We start from the raw sequence: 13,951 nt of genomic DNA, 5'->3' as shown, positions 1-13,951 counted from the left end.
GATTAAATGCCCAGCCTTATTCACCTGAAATTAGGTGAGCTGAACCAGGGAAGGATACCTGTTGTCTTCCCCAGACCCAGCTGAAACCAGTTAAAACTGCCATTTTGTGAGGCTTATCCAGTTAGGTAGATATGTGCTCAGCAGTTTCTTAGCCAGGAGCTCCAGCATTATAGATTTGTTAGTGCACCTTTCTTACACTATTGTTTTTAGCACTGTACTGCATCTTAGGTGTATGTCTGCACAGGCTTCTGTCTGCAAATCGGTGTTTGTGCTGCCTATACTCCAAACAGCAGTAAGCCAGCCAGCTCCAGTCCAAAAGCCATGTAGCTGGGTTGACATTGCACCTGCATGGGTAAGCCCTGTGCTAAGAGGCTGGCCTGAGGACAGTGCCACACTCGCATGGTTACATGATGTCTGATTCAGGGCGGGTATGTGCCAGTGCAGACAGCAGCATAAGCATAGCGAGGTGAACTTTGCAGAAGAGCAAACCGTTAGATGGTTGATACTGCTGAGGGGGCCTGGCTCTTCTGCTCATTAGAGGTCCTTCTGCAGTTCTGATAAGAGGAAGGAGATGCATCCTGACAGCTAGTCTAAGCTCCCACTTAGGTCTTTCTGGGCTGTCTCAAGTTCCAATTGTTGCTTTAGATCCAGGTGGGCACAGGGCTCCAGAGCATCAAGGTCCTGTGCCTTGTAACATGTTCTACTAAGCAGGGCTGTTGATATGAAAAAATTATACTTTTCCTGTGCTTAGCTTTGTATCACTCTTGCATTCAAGGTGGGAGAGTGAGCAGGCCAGGCTATCCCAAAAAGAAATAGGATAAAATTTTATTAGAGAAAGGCAGAGCCAAACACGCATGGGCATGTGTCTGGAGAGACAGTTTCCTGCATAGGATTTTGATGCTGAGCTTATAGGGAAGATTGTTATGGTTGAGAGCTGGTTGTGATTCTTTTTCTTTTCTAGGTTCTGCTAAGCAGCTGCTAGTCTGGGGCCCCATAGACTTCATAGTCAGTAACCCCCCATATGTCTTCCATGAAGATATGGCTTCCTTGGATGCAGAAATCCTCTGGTAATCAGACAAATAGATTTTTTCCTCTCCTGTTCCTTGAAGCAAGGTTTTTTGTCTGCTTCCTTATACTACACAAAATTGCACACAAAACATGCAAATGTAGTATACATGTACATAGTGTAGGTGTCTTTATATGGTACATAATAATATGGTGTTACTTTGACACTGCTCACAGGTCTGAAACAATATCAAAGAATTTTAAATATTTATAAAAATGGAAAAAGCACACACTTTGAAATTAACGAGTTTCCAATGCAAAACTGTTTCAGAACGTTTTTCCTGTTAGACCTTTTTTTTTTTTTTTTATAATTTATGTGAGTTTATGAAAGAAAGTACAAGTAATCTGAGCAGCTTTTTGTAATGAAAAAAAACTTGGGTGGAAATCCTGTGACTCATTCTCATCCCAATACTTGTCTGAAGCAAACCAACCCCCACAAACATGAATAAGCTCTTTTGGGCTGTGCAACTACTTTGTGTGTGCTGGTTCTTCCTCAGAACTGATTGTCATGTGTGTCAGGACAAAGTCCTGTGCACCCACCTCTGTACAAGATGTGCACCAGAGCAGATTCTGAAAGCTGAGCTTTCTACATTCTAATTCCTTCTACTAGGTTAGAAGGCAGTCCAACCTGGTTGTAGGCATGGTTGAAATAAAGCAAGTGATTCCTTGCTGTACAACCCACTCTCTCCCTGTCCAGCTAGCACAGAGAGAACAGGTCCACGTGTTGGAACTGTGTGACCCTGGCTGCAGTTGGCTCATAATTTTCAGGAAGAGTTCAGGGGATGTTTTCTGCTTGTGCTCAACATGGAGTATCTCAGCCTCTAGTGGTAGCTGCCTTCTTACTCCCTGTATTTTACATAAAAGCTATGAGTGCTGTCACCTGCTATAGGAGTACTGGAGTTCAGGTGTGTTAGGTGCACCTTTCTCCATGGAGCGTAGGGCAATGCATCCTCGAGGGCGTGGCTCATGCCACGTGAATTGTTGTTAATGTCATCTTATTCCCACACTCCAGCTATGAGGACCTTGATGCCCTGGATGGGGGAGATGATGGGATGAGAGTCATCAAAACAATTCTGGCTCTGGCTCCTTCTCTTCTGAAGGATTCTGGGTAAGCACTGTTCTCTGTTTGAATTTCATGTCTTTTGTTCATTCACTTCTATAACTTCTGGTTTTGTACAGGCAGGTACAGAGGGAAAACAGTTGCAGAAATGTCTGTCTGTGTTGTCCCCCCCCATCTAATAATAGCAGTTAAAAAAACATCATGTGTGTAAGCAAAAATAGCTTGAAATCAGTTAATTAAAGGGTATGAGCCTTCCTTGACCAGTGGCGGTGTTTCATAGTCATTAGTGAAATGAGAATCTTTAAAGGTCAAAGCAGCAACAAAAAGAACATGAAAGAGCAGCAGAGAGAGTGCAAAAAAAGAGAGGAAGCTTTCTAAGCAGAATAGCTGATTGAAGGAGAAGCAATATAGAACTCTGTGAGAATGGATGTAGATCTCTACTTCCTTCCCACCCTTTAATTAGGGGGAAACTTGTTTATTGTGCCAGGATACAATGCTGAATATCCCAGGAGAAAGAAGATCAGCCAGCGATAGTTTCTTAAATGTTAAATTTCTCCATGGTTAATACTCAAGACTGATTGTTCTTATTCTCTGTCATGTGGGATCCATTTTGTGCTTAAAAATCAACATGCTGATACCGAGAAGTCTGTTGTGCCAGGGCATTCACATATCCTGTTGAAAATTCCTGACATTCTGCCAGTATAAGAGAGGTCATTGAAAATCTGCTGTTTTGAGAAGAGGAGCAGGAATATTGAGAGGCAAACTGCATGCAGAAGAATTCGTTCCTCATGCTTTGCATGACCGCAAAAGCAGAAGATGCTCCTCAGAACTTCCCAGCAACAGAGATTGGTCCTGTGGGGTTGTTCATTAGGACTATTTTTTCCTTCCCTTTTTGTTTGTTTTATAAGGTGGAGCCCCCATTGAGGAGTGGAAGTTTTTTAAGGTCAAGAATGAGATCCACACCCAGCTTGTAGTTAGTTTGGTGAATTTATAGAGAGTATTCAGCGTGGGATGTTTTAGGAATTCTCAGGAGAGCATATGATTGGGGCTTGGCTTCTGTTCTTTGCCTGTTAAACTTGTATCTTGCTGCACTGTCACAGGCTGTAACCAGTTCCATCGTCTCCACGTGCCTGTAAGCTAGGGTGGTTCTGCCTCATCACAGGAGTGGAGAATCAGAAATGCGCCAGTATCATGAAACATAGATGGAAATAGCCCTACAGTGCCCAGGCCTAATCCTGCTGCGCTAACTGAGGTCATCTGTTTAGTTCCCTTATTGCTGCTGCACTCTCCTTTGTACAGTCCTCTATGTAGGTCTGAATGCTGATGGTGTTTTCATAACTGATTTATGGAGACATTTACTGTGGGAAAATGTATGTACTTTATGACTCTCGCTACTGGGACTTAATGTCACCCTGCTTATACAAAGAGGAACTTCGTGCTGCCAGTCCAGTGGTCGGTGTTCATGCATTTGCATCATAAAACTTCATTCTGGCCTTAAATCTTTGGGGGCTTCAGAAAGACAGAGCTGGCAGTATCTCTGCGTGGGGTTCAAAAGGTATCCTTACATCTCGATACAAGGGTTTAACTGCTTACACAGAGGAGTACCATCAGAATTCCTCCCAAGATCAACACTTTCTCCCCCTGAAGGAGGCAGTTGGGATCTGCATCTTAAATGGACAGCTGTGATCTGGTTTAGGATTATTGGATTGCAGTGTGTTTGCTGACCACCTCATTTCCTGCACTGGAAGGAGTCATCCAGAAAGACAGACCTTAATTTTTATCAGTTTAGCAACCTAAATGTATATATCTCCCCACTTTCTACTCCCAAATGTGTCATTTCAGGAGTGTGTTTCTGGAAGTTGATCCCAGACACCCAAATATGGTGGAGAAATGGCTACAGGCACACCCCAATTTACTACTTATCCTCCGTGCCATTCACAAGGACTTCTGTGGCAAGTAAGTCTTTTTTACCTTCAGATTTTTGCTTCAGGTATAGGTCTGTGTTCTTTGTAGATTACATCTCTGCACCCTGATGTATTGAATGAACTCAGCCAAAGAAAGTCCACAGCTGAAGCCAATCTTTAACAAAATAGGGGCTCCCTTCAAGTATCTCAACCTTCTCATACCCTGAGATAGGCTGGCAAGTGTTTCTGAGTCAGAAATTCTGATGCAGGTAAGCATTTTTGATGGGGTGACCAGCTCTGGTGATATATCCACCATTGGAAAATTGCTGCTTTTATAGGATGGAGGTAGAGGCATGTTTTCCCTAGCAAAACTTAAAGCTCTGGTCATTCTTTTTCCCACAGGCCTAGGTTTCTGCACATCCAAAAACAAAGCAGATGACAACTGTACCAGAAATAATTCTTCTTGTAGTATGCTTTTTGCTGGTGAGCCCTGGTGAACAGGTTGTTGAAAACTCTGCGTGGCAAAAGGAATCTCCACTTAATTCCCCAGTGCATTGAACTCTCCATGCAGTAGCAGACCCCCTCGTTTCTTGATACAGACATCATCCAGAGATGCAGAACTTCAGCAGAGCGTGTAGAAGTGTTTCACCTTCCTTGGGGAACTGCATGCAAATTTGCTCTGCTAAAGTGACTCATTAATCTCAGGACCCAATATGGAAGAGTTCACAGCTCCAGATATTTCATTAAAAATACAGCTTCTCAACATGCCAGATCACCCATTTGACCTAGAAAGAATTTCACTTTTTTTTTTTTTTTTTGTCTTGAGATAAATTTCTATAGAATGTGACCAGACTGGATGGTAGGTCCAAACTCTGGCTTATATTGGCATATGGATTTGCAGGTATGATGGGACATGACTAACCTCCACATTTCAAATTCAGTTCTATTCCAGGATTCTGATGCTCTGGAGTAGATTTCCAACAGCAGAGCAGCCTTTGTTTCTCAGTCCTGCTGAGTGACATGTTGTTGAAGGATCATTGCACATGTTACACCATCTGAATCTACAGCACCTGACACTTGGTGGATGCTGCCAGAAACAATCAAAACATTGTAATAAAGATAGTGCTTCAGATCAGTATCCTTACAGGAACTGCTGCGCAATTACATTTTCAAACATGCTAGCAGACCTGAATAAACATCTGGCACCCGCACATTGCTTCTGATAGTAATAGAAATGTCTAACTTCCATGTAAGGCATTTAAATGCAAGACTTCACAGAGAAGGCCAGAATCGCTACTCTGGTTTTGCAGATGGAGAAGTTGAAAAACAAGAGGTGAAATGACTTGTACAAAATTTGACAAGCTAAGTTTGGAGTAGGACCCAGTCTCTTGACAGCCGTGGGAATAGCTGAGGTCTGCTTCTTTGGGAAGGATGACTCAGAGTAGGGCTGCCTGAAACAAGACTGAGAGAAGTCCCTGAAATGGACAGTCAACATCATGACATTATAAATAACAGCAGGATTAAATTCAAGCTGCTGCAAGTTCCCTTCCTGACCATAGCTAGCCAGGGAAGGAAGGAAAGCAAGCAAATGAAAGGATCTGGTATACCAGTCTGAATGGAAGCAGTTGCTGGGCCAGCGGAGGTGAGCACTCAGTAGGGGTGGAAGTGTCTAGGCAGTCTCTGCAGTCTGTGTGCACCAGGGAGGTGCTGTCAGGCTCTCTGTCTGGGCTGCACTGGGAGTGCATAGCCAGAAACACTGAGGTAGGAGTTGCATCAGCAAACTGCATCTGTTTGGAAGGCTGCAGCAGATTCAGAGGGCTTTACATGAGCACTAATGCATCTAGTCCCTTTCCCCACTCCCACTCCCCACTCTTTCATTTGTTCTTTAACTCTTGAACATCGGTCCTGCTTTTCCACAGATACCTGAGCTATCTCTGATGTACCAGCGCTTGGGTCTCCACATGGATCCTTTCCCCACCCTCAGGGCTTATACAGCTCTGTTCACAGACTGGCCTTTCACCCCATCATATCACTCACATTTATCCTCCCCACTGCTCTGTGCACCCCAGTAGTTTGCCATGTCCCATACACTCTTCACTTGAAGTTATGAGCCTTCTCTGGACTGCAGTACCTGCCCTGGTTAAACACAGTAGAAGAAATCTAGGGAAGGAGAGAACTAAAAAAGTTCAATTGAAGTGCACTTGATCCTAAGTTTGGAAATAAAGTTCCAGCACAGCTGATTTCTGGCAGTTTTGCCTGCTAGAGCCGTGAGTACAAATTGTAGTCAGAGGTGTTAGTTTGTTTGGTTTGTTGTTTTTTCTTTAAATAGTAGTTTAGGGTCTTCTTTTTAAGTTCGGTTTGTCAGACTTTGTTTAAAAATTAAAGAAATGAGTTCACAGATTTCATCTGTGTGTTAGCAGTGTTTGTGTATGACACATGCACAGCTTGCTTGTGCAGGATGCTTTAAAAGCTGGATAGTTTACTGGCTCATGAGTGTTAAACAGCATCGTATTGCATTCTTCAAGGGGTAGGCTGATTCCTTGCAGCAGGCTAGAGTCAGATGTCCCTCTGAGAGTGCTGGCAGCTGGGCTGCAGAAAGCAGAGCGCCTTTTCTCGGGAGCATCAGTTAATCACTTGTCTGAGCTCTGAGCAGGATGCTTTCTCTGTGAGACGGACTCTTGGTCTAATCCAGTAGGACAAGTGTTAAATTCCTATATTTATAGCTAAAGCAATAATAACACCACTTGCATTTCTGTGGGTTTGCGTTGCATAGTGGTTATATGTCTCAGAAAATCACATGGTGCTGCTGACCTTCTTATAAAGACGAGAATGGAGAAAAATTGTTCTTCCTCCCAAGAGGCTGGATTTATTTGTCAGACTTGCATCTGAGGGAATGTGCTGGTATAGTACAATGTGTTCTTCAGTGCTTTACGCATATTGGCCCAGGTTCATTTTGGTACGGAAGCACTGCAAAGCTTTTTGGAGATGGTGGTTTTAAAGAACCACAGGCACTCCCAGCGCACTCGATAAATCACTGGACCATGTCTGTGTTGCCTTTGTTGCCTGTGAGCAGGAGGCTCAGCTGACGCCAGCAATATACTGTGCACGTGAGCTCTCTGCAGAGGCATAGCTGCTCTCTGAAGCCACAGAAGGCTGACGCTTCAGTCGGCATTTATGTAATCCAGCATGTGACATATGTTTAATTTTCTGGGAACTTCCTGGGTCTTTGGAACTGTATCGAAACGGTGATGTGTTTCCTGAAGTGATGCTTTCAGAGACGGGCTTTGTTTTCCTCCAGGACCCTGAAGAGCGTGGTTGGGTGTGTGCTCACGTCTGCGTTTTGCAGAGTTACCAGGTGTAAAGTATCTACTAGGATAAGGCTGGCCCTCCCCGAGGAGGAGTTGGTAAAAGCTTGGTCTTTGGCAGAGCCCTGCAGATGGTGCTGTGGTCCCAGCTTAGCTGTGCCTGTGTTGGAGAACAGTCTTGCCACAGCTTCCCTCTGTGTGGGGAGTGTGGCAAGGTGCAGTGCCCCAGTGAGAGAACTCGGGGCAACACGGGGCTTCAGTGTAGGAACAGCTGCAAAGTGGGGCTTTAACCTCTATTCCTGTGCCAGTAAAACAGCTTCGGCGCGGGGCTCATGTAGGGAAGCTGGAAAGGGACCTCACAGCTTATGATACAGGACTGGGATTGTACCTCAGGCTGTTAATGGGAGGCCTGAAGCACCCCTAGGGCTGCAATAATCTATGGTTTTGGACAATCTCTAGTGTGCTGGAGGACAGAGTACCATTCTTGTTCTGGTGTAATTTTCATCTAAGCACTCTGAAGTGCAAGGACCACCTGTGTTTTCAGCCTTCCACCCAAGATCATAGAATCATTTAGGTTGGAAAAGACCTTCAAGATCATGGAGTCCAACCATCAACCGTGCCCACTAAACCGAGTCCTGAAATGCCTTGCTACACGCTTTTTGAATACCTCCAGGGATGGTGACTCCACCACTTCCCTGGGCAGCCTGTTCCAATGCCTGACAACCCTTTCAGTAAAGACATTTTTCCTAATATCCAATCTAAACCTCCCCTGCCCCAACTTGAGGCCATTTCCTCTCGTCCTATCTCCAGCCACCTGACAGAAGAGACCAGCACCCACCTCACTCCAACCCCCCTTCAGGTAGTTGTAGAGAGCGATAAGGTCTCCCCTCAGCCTCCTTTTCTCCAGACTAAACAGCCCCAGCTCCCTCAGCCGCTCCTCATAAGACTTGTGCTCCAGGCCCCTCACCAATGTGGTTGCCCTTCTCTGGACACGCTCCAGCACCTCAATGTCTTTGCTGTAGTGAGGGGCCCAAAACTGAACACAGGACTCGAGGTGCGGCCTCACCAGTGCCCAGTACAGGGGAACAATCACCTCCCTGCTCCTGCTGGCCACACTATTTCTGATACAGGCCAGGATGCCGTTGGCCTTCTTGGCCACCTGGGCACACTGCTGGCTCATATTCAGCCGGCTGTCAACCAGCACCCCCAGGTCTTTCTCTGCCGGGCAGCTTTCCAGCCGCTCTTCCCCAAGCCTGTAGTGCTGCGTGGGGTTGCTGTGACCAAAGTGTAGGACCCAGCACTTGGCCTTGTTGAACTTCATACAGTTGGCCTCGGCCCATCGATCCAGCCTGTCCAGATCCCTCTGTAGAGCCTTCCTGCCCTCGAGCAGATCAACCCTCCCTCCCAGCTTGGTCTGCAAACTTGCTGAGTGTGCACTCAGTCCCCTCATCCAGATCATTGATAAAGATGTTAAACAGAACTGGCCCCAACACCGAGCCCTGGGGGACACCGCTTGTGACCGGCCACCAATTGGATTTAACTCCATTCACCACAACCCTTTGGGCTCGTCCTCCCAGCCAGTTTTTCACTCAGCAAAGAGTACACTTGTCTAAGCCATGAGACGCCAGCTTCTCAAGGAGTATGCCATGAGAGACAGTGTCAAATGCCTTGCTGAAGTCAAGGTAGATATCATCCACAGCCTTTTCCTCATCCACTAGGCGGGTCACCTGGTCATAGAAGGAAATCAGGATGGTCAAGCAGGACCTGCCTTTCATAAACCCATGCTGACCGGGCCTGATCCCCTGTTTCTCCTGCACATGCCATGTGAGTGGTCTCAAGACAAACCGTTCCATAATCTTCCCCAGTACCGAGGTCAGGCTGGCAGGCCCGTAGTTCCCTGGATCCTCCCTCCGACCCTTCTTGTAAATGGGAGTCACATTGGCAAGCCTCCAGCCATCTGGGACCTCCCCTGTTGACCAGAATCGCCGATAGGTGATAGAGAGTGGCTTGGCAAGCACCTCTGCCATTTCCCTCAGTACTCTTGGATGGATCCCATCTGGTCCCATAGATTTGTGAGTGTCCAGATGGTGTAGTAGGTCACTATTTCCTCCTGGATTAAGGGGGCTATATTCTGCTCTTCATCCTTGCCTTCCAACTCAGGGGGCAGAGTACCCTGAGGATAACTGGTCTTTTTATTAAAGGCTGAGGCAAAGGCGCCATTAAGTACCTCAGCCTTTTCCTCATCTCTGGTGGCAATGTTCCCTTCTGTATCCATTAAAGGATAGATATTCTCCTTGGCTTTTTTTTTATTGTTAACATATTTGTAAAAAAGATGTGGGGTGAAAGGGACTTTCTCAGGGACCTTAGAGAGTCAAAGAAATGTGTTTATCCTCACAGCGTGCTCAGCCCAGCTTGTGGTCTTGTAGGGATGAGACTCCTTTCCAAGTGAGGAACTGGCAGACATAGAGTGACTGCAGTAGGGTGACACAGGAAATCTCTGGGGACCCAGGTGACTGAATGTGTGTGGAGTACTGGCCAGCACTCAGTTCCTTGATGCAGGGCCATAGATCAAAAAGGGTTGGAAGAGAGCTTGACAGTCATCTAGCCCAATTTCCCTGTCCAGGTAAGAATCAACTTGGCTTACATCATTCCTGACAAATGTTTGCCCAGCCTGATCTAAAAGGCTTCCAATGCTGATAAGGACTTTTGCATGCAATCTGTTCTGGTGCTCTGTTGTTTTATCTGCTAGAAAGTTATCCTTTGTACCTCATCTTCCTTGCCGCTATTAAAGCTGAGTACTTCTTCTGTCCTGAGGTGGAGACCAGCTGACTCTCTCCTTAGAGCAGCTTCCATGTGGTAGTCTGTTCCTGTGTTTCCTCACAGTCTTCATTCTGAGGGAAAGAACACCAACATTATGTTTTTTCTGTAGGCTGCTTGTACATCCTTCCCCCGCTGCTTGTGAGACGTAAAGGGGGGGACCAGGTGTGCTGAAGGGCAGTGTGCTTCCGACACGTCACAGGTGATGCTTGTGCCTGTGGTGATTGGAATAACAGAGCTGCTACAGCTCATCTTATTACAGGGGAGGAGTAATTTCCTAAGCAGTGAAGACCAAGCCAAAAACTTGCATTAACATTTTGTTTGTCTGGGCAAGTTTTCAAAAGCTGTATTTAAGTTTTAATAAACCACTATTTCTACTCCAGGTTGCACCCAGAGGGACAAATACCGAGTGAGAGAAGGCTTCTCTCTCACAGTCAAGATGTTGCGATACCAAGAGAGACTTCACTAGTTTCCAGCCTATTTCCTCTTCCATAGATGTTTTGATATGCTTTGAGTTAAGTGTCAGAAGTTAGAGATGTTCCTCCCTGCGGAGGGTCATGTCACAGTCCTCCTCTGTTTCTTGTGCCTGGCAGCTGCTTGCAAATCTCAGCATGGTCCATCCAGTCCCTGGTGAACACAGGAGGCTATTTACATGCTACCATCCTGCAGCCCTGGGATCATGGCCAAAGCATGCTCTGCATTCAGCTGTTGCAATTGGGACAGGTAGCAGAAGTTAGTGTAGCCTCAGGGATGTTCTAAAATGTGCCCTAGTTGCAGAGTCAGACCTGTACCCAGCTTTCTCCTGCCTTGCAGTCACTTCTTTGGTTGTGGCAGATGGGCTTAGGCTGACATGCCCGGGCTTCAGAGTCTGCATCTGAACTGTTCCCAAGATTTGCCCTCCGGCCTGGGGTAGTCTTTTGTAAGTGTGCCCGCGAGCAGGAGGTGGTGTCTTGCAGGATACTGACATATATGACCTCTCTGTCCCTGGACTCTTTGGTCTCGCCTGTCACTGCCACAGTGGGTCTGGCAGAACAGCCTTCTGAGGGTAGAATAAAAGTACAAGCGGTTTGCTAAAATGCCTGCTCATGTTAGTTGGGGTTTCTGATCCCCTCCAGAGAGGGTACATGAGGGTTATGTTACCACTAGGTAGAAGGAATGGAGCAGACCAAGGAACATGCTAGTAGTAAGAGGAGTGATCATGCTAACATAGATGTGCTGTGCTGAGCTGAATACCATGATTGTTTTCCTTCCGGGCTGGATCCTGGGATCAGGCCTTGGGGAATATGGTGTGTGGAATTTGGAGTTTTTGCAAAACCAGCTCTTTTTCAGGGGATATGCTCTTGAGCAAACTGCTTTAGATTTCTTTCTCTCATGCCTGAGGAAAGAAATCTACATGCATGTGGATTTCACTGTGAGGGCAGAGTGGGTAGGGCTGGCAAAGAAGGGGGAACCTGTTCGTAGCATTTCCTGCCCACAAGCAAGGCTTGAGTAATTCCAGCTGTGCCCAAAAGCAGGTGTGACTTGTACTCTCTTCTCCATCTGCTTTTGCTAGGTCAGAGGCAAAGAAGCTGCCATTCCACTTTGCTCCCTTTGGGAAGTTTAACACTGCATTTGCTGCAAACTTGCCAGCGGTTCTGTCCTATACTGGGATTCACGAAATCTGGATTCAGATCCCTGCTGTGTGACAAACTGCCGGCCTGACCTTGGGTGTATTATTGCTTACTCTGTTCCCTGCTGTTACGGTTGGAATAATATCCCTTTGCTGTCTTACAGACCATTGTAAGAGTACCTTATGTAGAGCATGTGGGGTACTCAGTTACTTCAGAAAGGACTGTGACTGTTCTATGGCTGTCTCTTCTTCAATTACATCCAGAAAGAGCAAAGAATGAGCCAACTTTTATGAAATCCGTCTCATCTGCTTCTTGGTGACAGAGCGCACCACTCTGCTGCAGCATGATAAATCAGATTTGCTTTGCTGATTTCCAGTGCTGCCAGTGCAAAACCAAAGGATGTGGGAGTAAGCCAAAGTACCAGCACTAGTTTTTCTGCAGCAAGCGCACCTCTGAGCATGATGAGAGCATGACGCACAGTCAAACCAGCCTGCTACAGAGTCCTGAGAAAGTACATCCTGTTCACAAAAGCAACTGGTGCTTTTACAGTGCATGAGCATCAAATACGTTGCTGTTGCAGACAGGTGGAGAGAAGTGCTGTCACACGGTTTGGTCTCCATCGTTTGTCTCTTTTATGTGGTTGATGTCAGAACTGTAGCTTTGTTTAAGCGGCAGCTTCAAGATCTAAAGATCTGCTTCATCTTCTCCCTTCACCAGCAAACCTGAATGGTCATTCTTCTGTGTCTTGTGTGCTCATCCTAGCATTTTGGGCAGAGTGGACATCAACATGTCATTTCAGTTGCAGCTACCCCGTCAGTGTTATGATGATAACCATGGCTACATAAGCAGCAAGGTTACCACAGGATAGAAGGCCTTAGAACAACTACATGTGAACAAACTGCTGCCTGGGGAGGAAGGGGCCTTGTCTCCATTAAGTATTTGCTCTGGGTTCAGCTTGCTTTGAAGGGCTACAGAAGTAGTCTCAGGCTTCATCCGTCCTTTCGTGACAGCTGGGATGTTCTGAGATCATCCTGTCTGTAGCAGGGAGCATCAGGAGACATTGCAGGGATTCTCAGCTCCCGGGCTGGAGTTTGCAGCATGGCAAAGAAGAGTTTTCCATCTAAATGTCTGGGGCCAACAGGTACAGTGAGAAACTGAGGCACAACAAAGGAAGGGCCACTGCAGAGTCACAGGAAGAGCTCAAATGCTCTTAATGGCAGTTCTGGCAACCTAGCTCTAGCTGTACTTGTTCCTCCCTTTACTAGTTCTTTAAATAGTATAGCCATCCCAGCTGTCATGTGGGAGGATGATAGTGCCTCAAGAATAGGAAGGAGTTATTATTATTCCTTCCTGTTTGCATGAAGGAAGGATGGGAGAGTGTGACCTGAGAAATGTTCAGTTTTGAGAGCCACAGTCTTGAGATATGACATGAGGGTAATTTTCACAGTTTGTGTTACTGGCACAGCCATTACTAAACATGGCAGGACCTGGACGTATGCAAATGACAGATGTGATGGAGGAGGAAGGGAGTGGTGAAGAAACCATTACATGAAGTTCATCTAGAGAAGGCAAGGTTCTTGAGAAGGGGTCTGTTAAAATGAAGCTGAGGTTTTAGGAGGGATGGCCTGCGCTGCCACATTCCTTCTTTGCCACTCTGAAGTAGAAGTGTGGGGCTGAGTCTCCATAAGGTGCAAGTTGTATATAGGAGGCAAACTCTGAGCATCTCTGCTTAATGTCTGTACTTCAGAGAGTGAATGGAGCCCCTTCTCCAGTGTGGATGGCTTTCTGGTGGACCACAGGTGATGGGCAAGCAACAGTGGACAGAGCGCAGGACTCTGAGGACCCTTGTTGATCAAGAGCAGAGCACTGCTCAGAGTGTGTCACAAAGATGCCACTTGCCCTGGATTCTATAAACACCAGTTGTGCAGTTAGGTATGAGTATACAGGAGGCAGAATTCTGCTTCTAGTGGGATGTATTCAGCAATTCTTACATGGGAGATTTTGATTTCTGCTTTATGCTAGCTGCTGCCTATAGTTTTAGCTCCCCACCTGCTGCTTCTTCCTTTCTTGATGGTTAGCTCGTCTCCTGTGTTTTGTATATACGCTATAGCATGTGCACAGTGGGGCATGCCCATCAGCTTGATAGCACAGTGCATACTGCAGTGGAATCCTTATTTGGCAGCCTGAGCT

General features: G+C 46.3%; 1 protein-coding gene across 10 annotated transcripts in view; it reads left to right on the top strand.

Annotated features, from left to right (window-relative positions):
• Positions 1-13,951, top strand: part of HEMK1 (HemK methyltransferase family member 1) — a 111,276-nt gene that overhangs the window by 27,699 nt on the left and 69,626 nt on the right. For 9 of the 10 annotated variants that reach the window (XM_029996337.2, XM_041118743.1, XM_029996335.1 and 6 more), the window contains 4 exons: positions 962-1,067; positions 2,078-2,173; positions 3,968-4,081; positions 4,432-6,434. In XM_029996337.2, the coding sequence (XP_029852197.1) occupies positions 962-1,067; positions 2,078-2,173; positions 3,968-4,081; positions 4,432-4,468 (353 nt within the window). In that variant the 3' untranslated portion in view covers positions 4,469-6,434. Of the gene's footprint in view, positions 1-961; positions 1,068-2,077; positions 2,174-3,967; positions 4,082-4,431; positions 6,435-13,951 lie in introns of those variants that run through there. The other variant, XR_005930960.1, reaches the window with a different exon arrangement.

The sequence above is a fragment of the Aquila chrysaetos genome, chromosome 20 (assembly GCF_900496995.4).
Source record: "Aquila chrysaetos chrysaetos chromosome 20, bAquChr1.4, whole genome shotgun sequence".
Taxonomy (NCBI): Eukaryota; Metazoa; Chordata; class Aves; order Accipitriformes; family Accipitridae; genus Aquila; species Aquila chrysaetos.
This window is presented reverse-complemented; position numbering and strand designations above follow the sequence as displayed.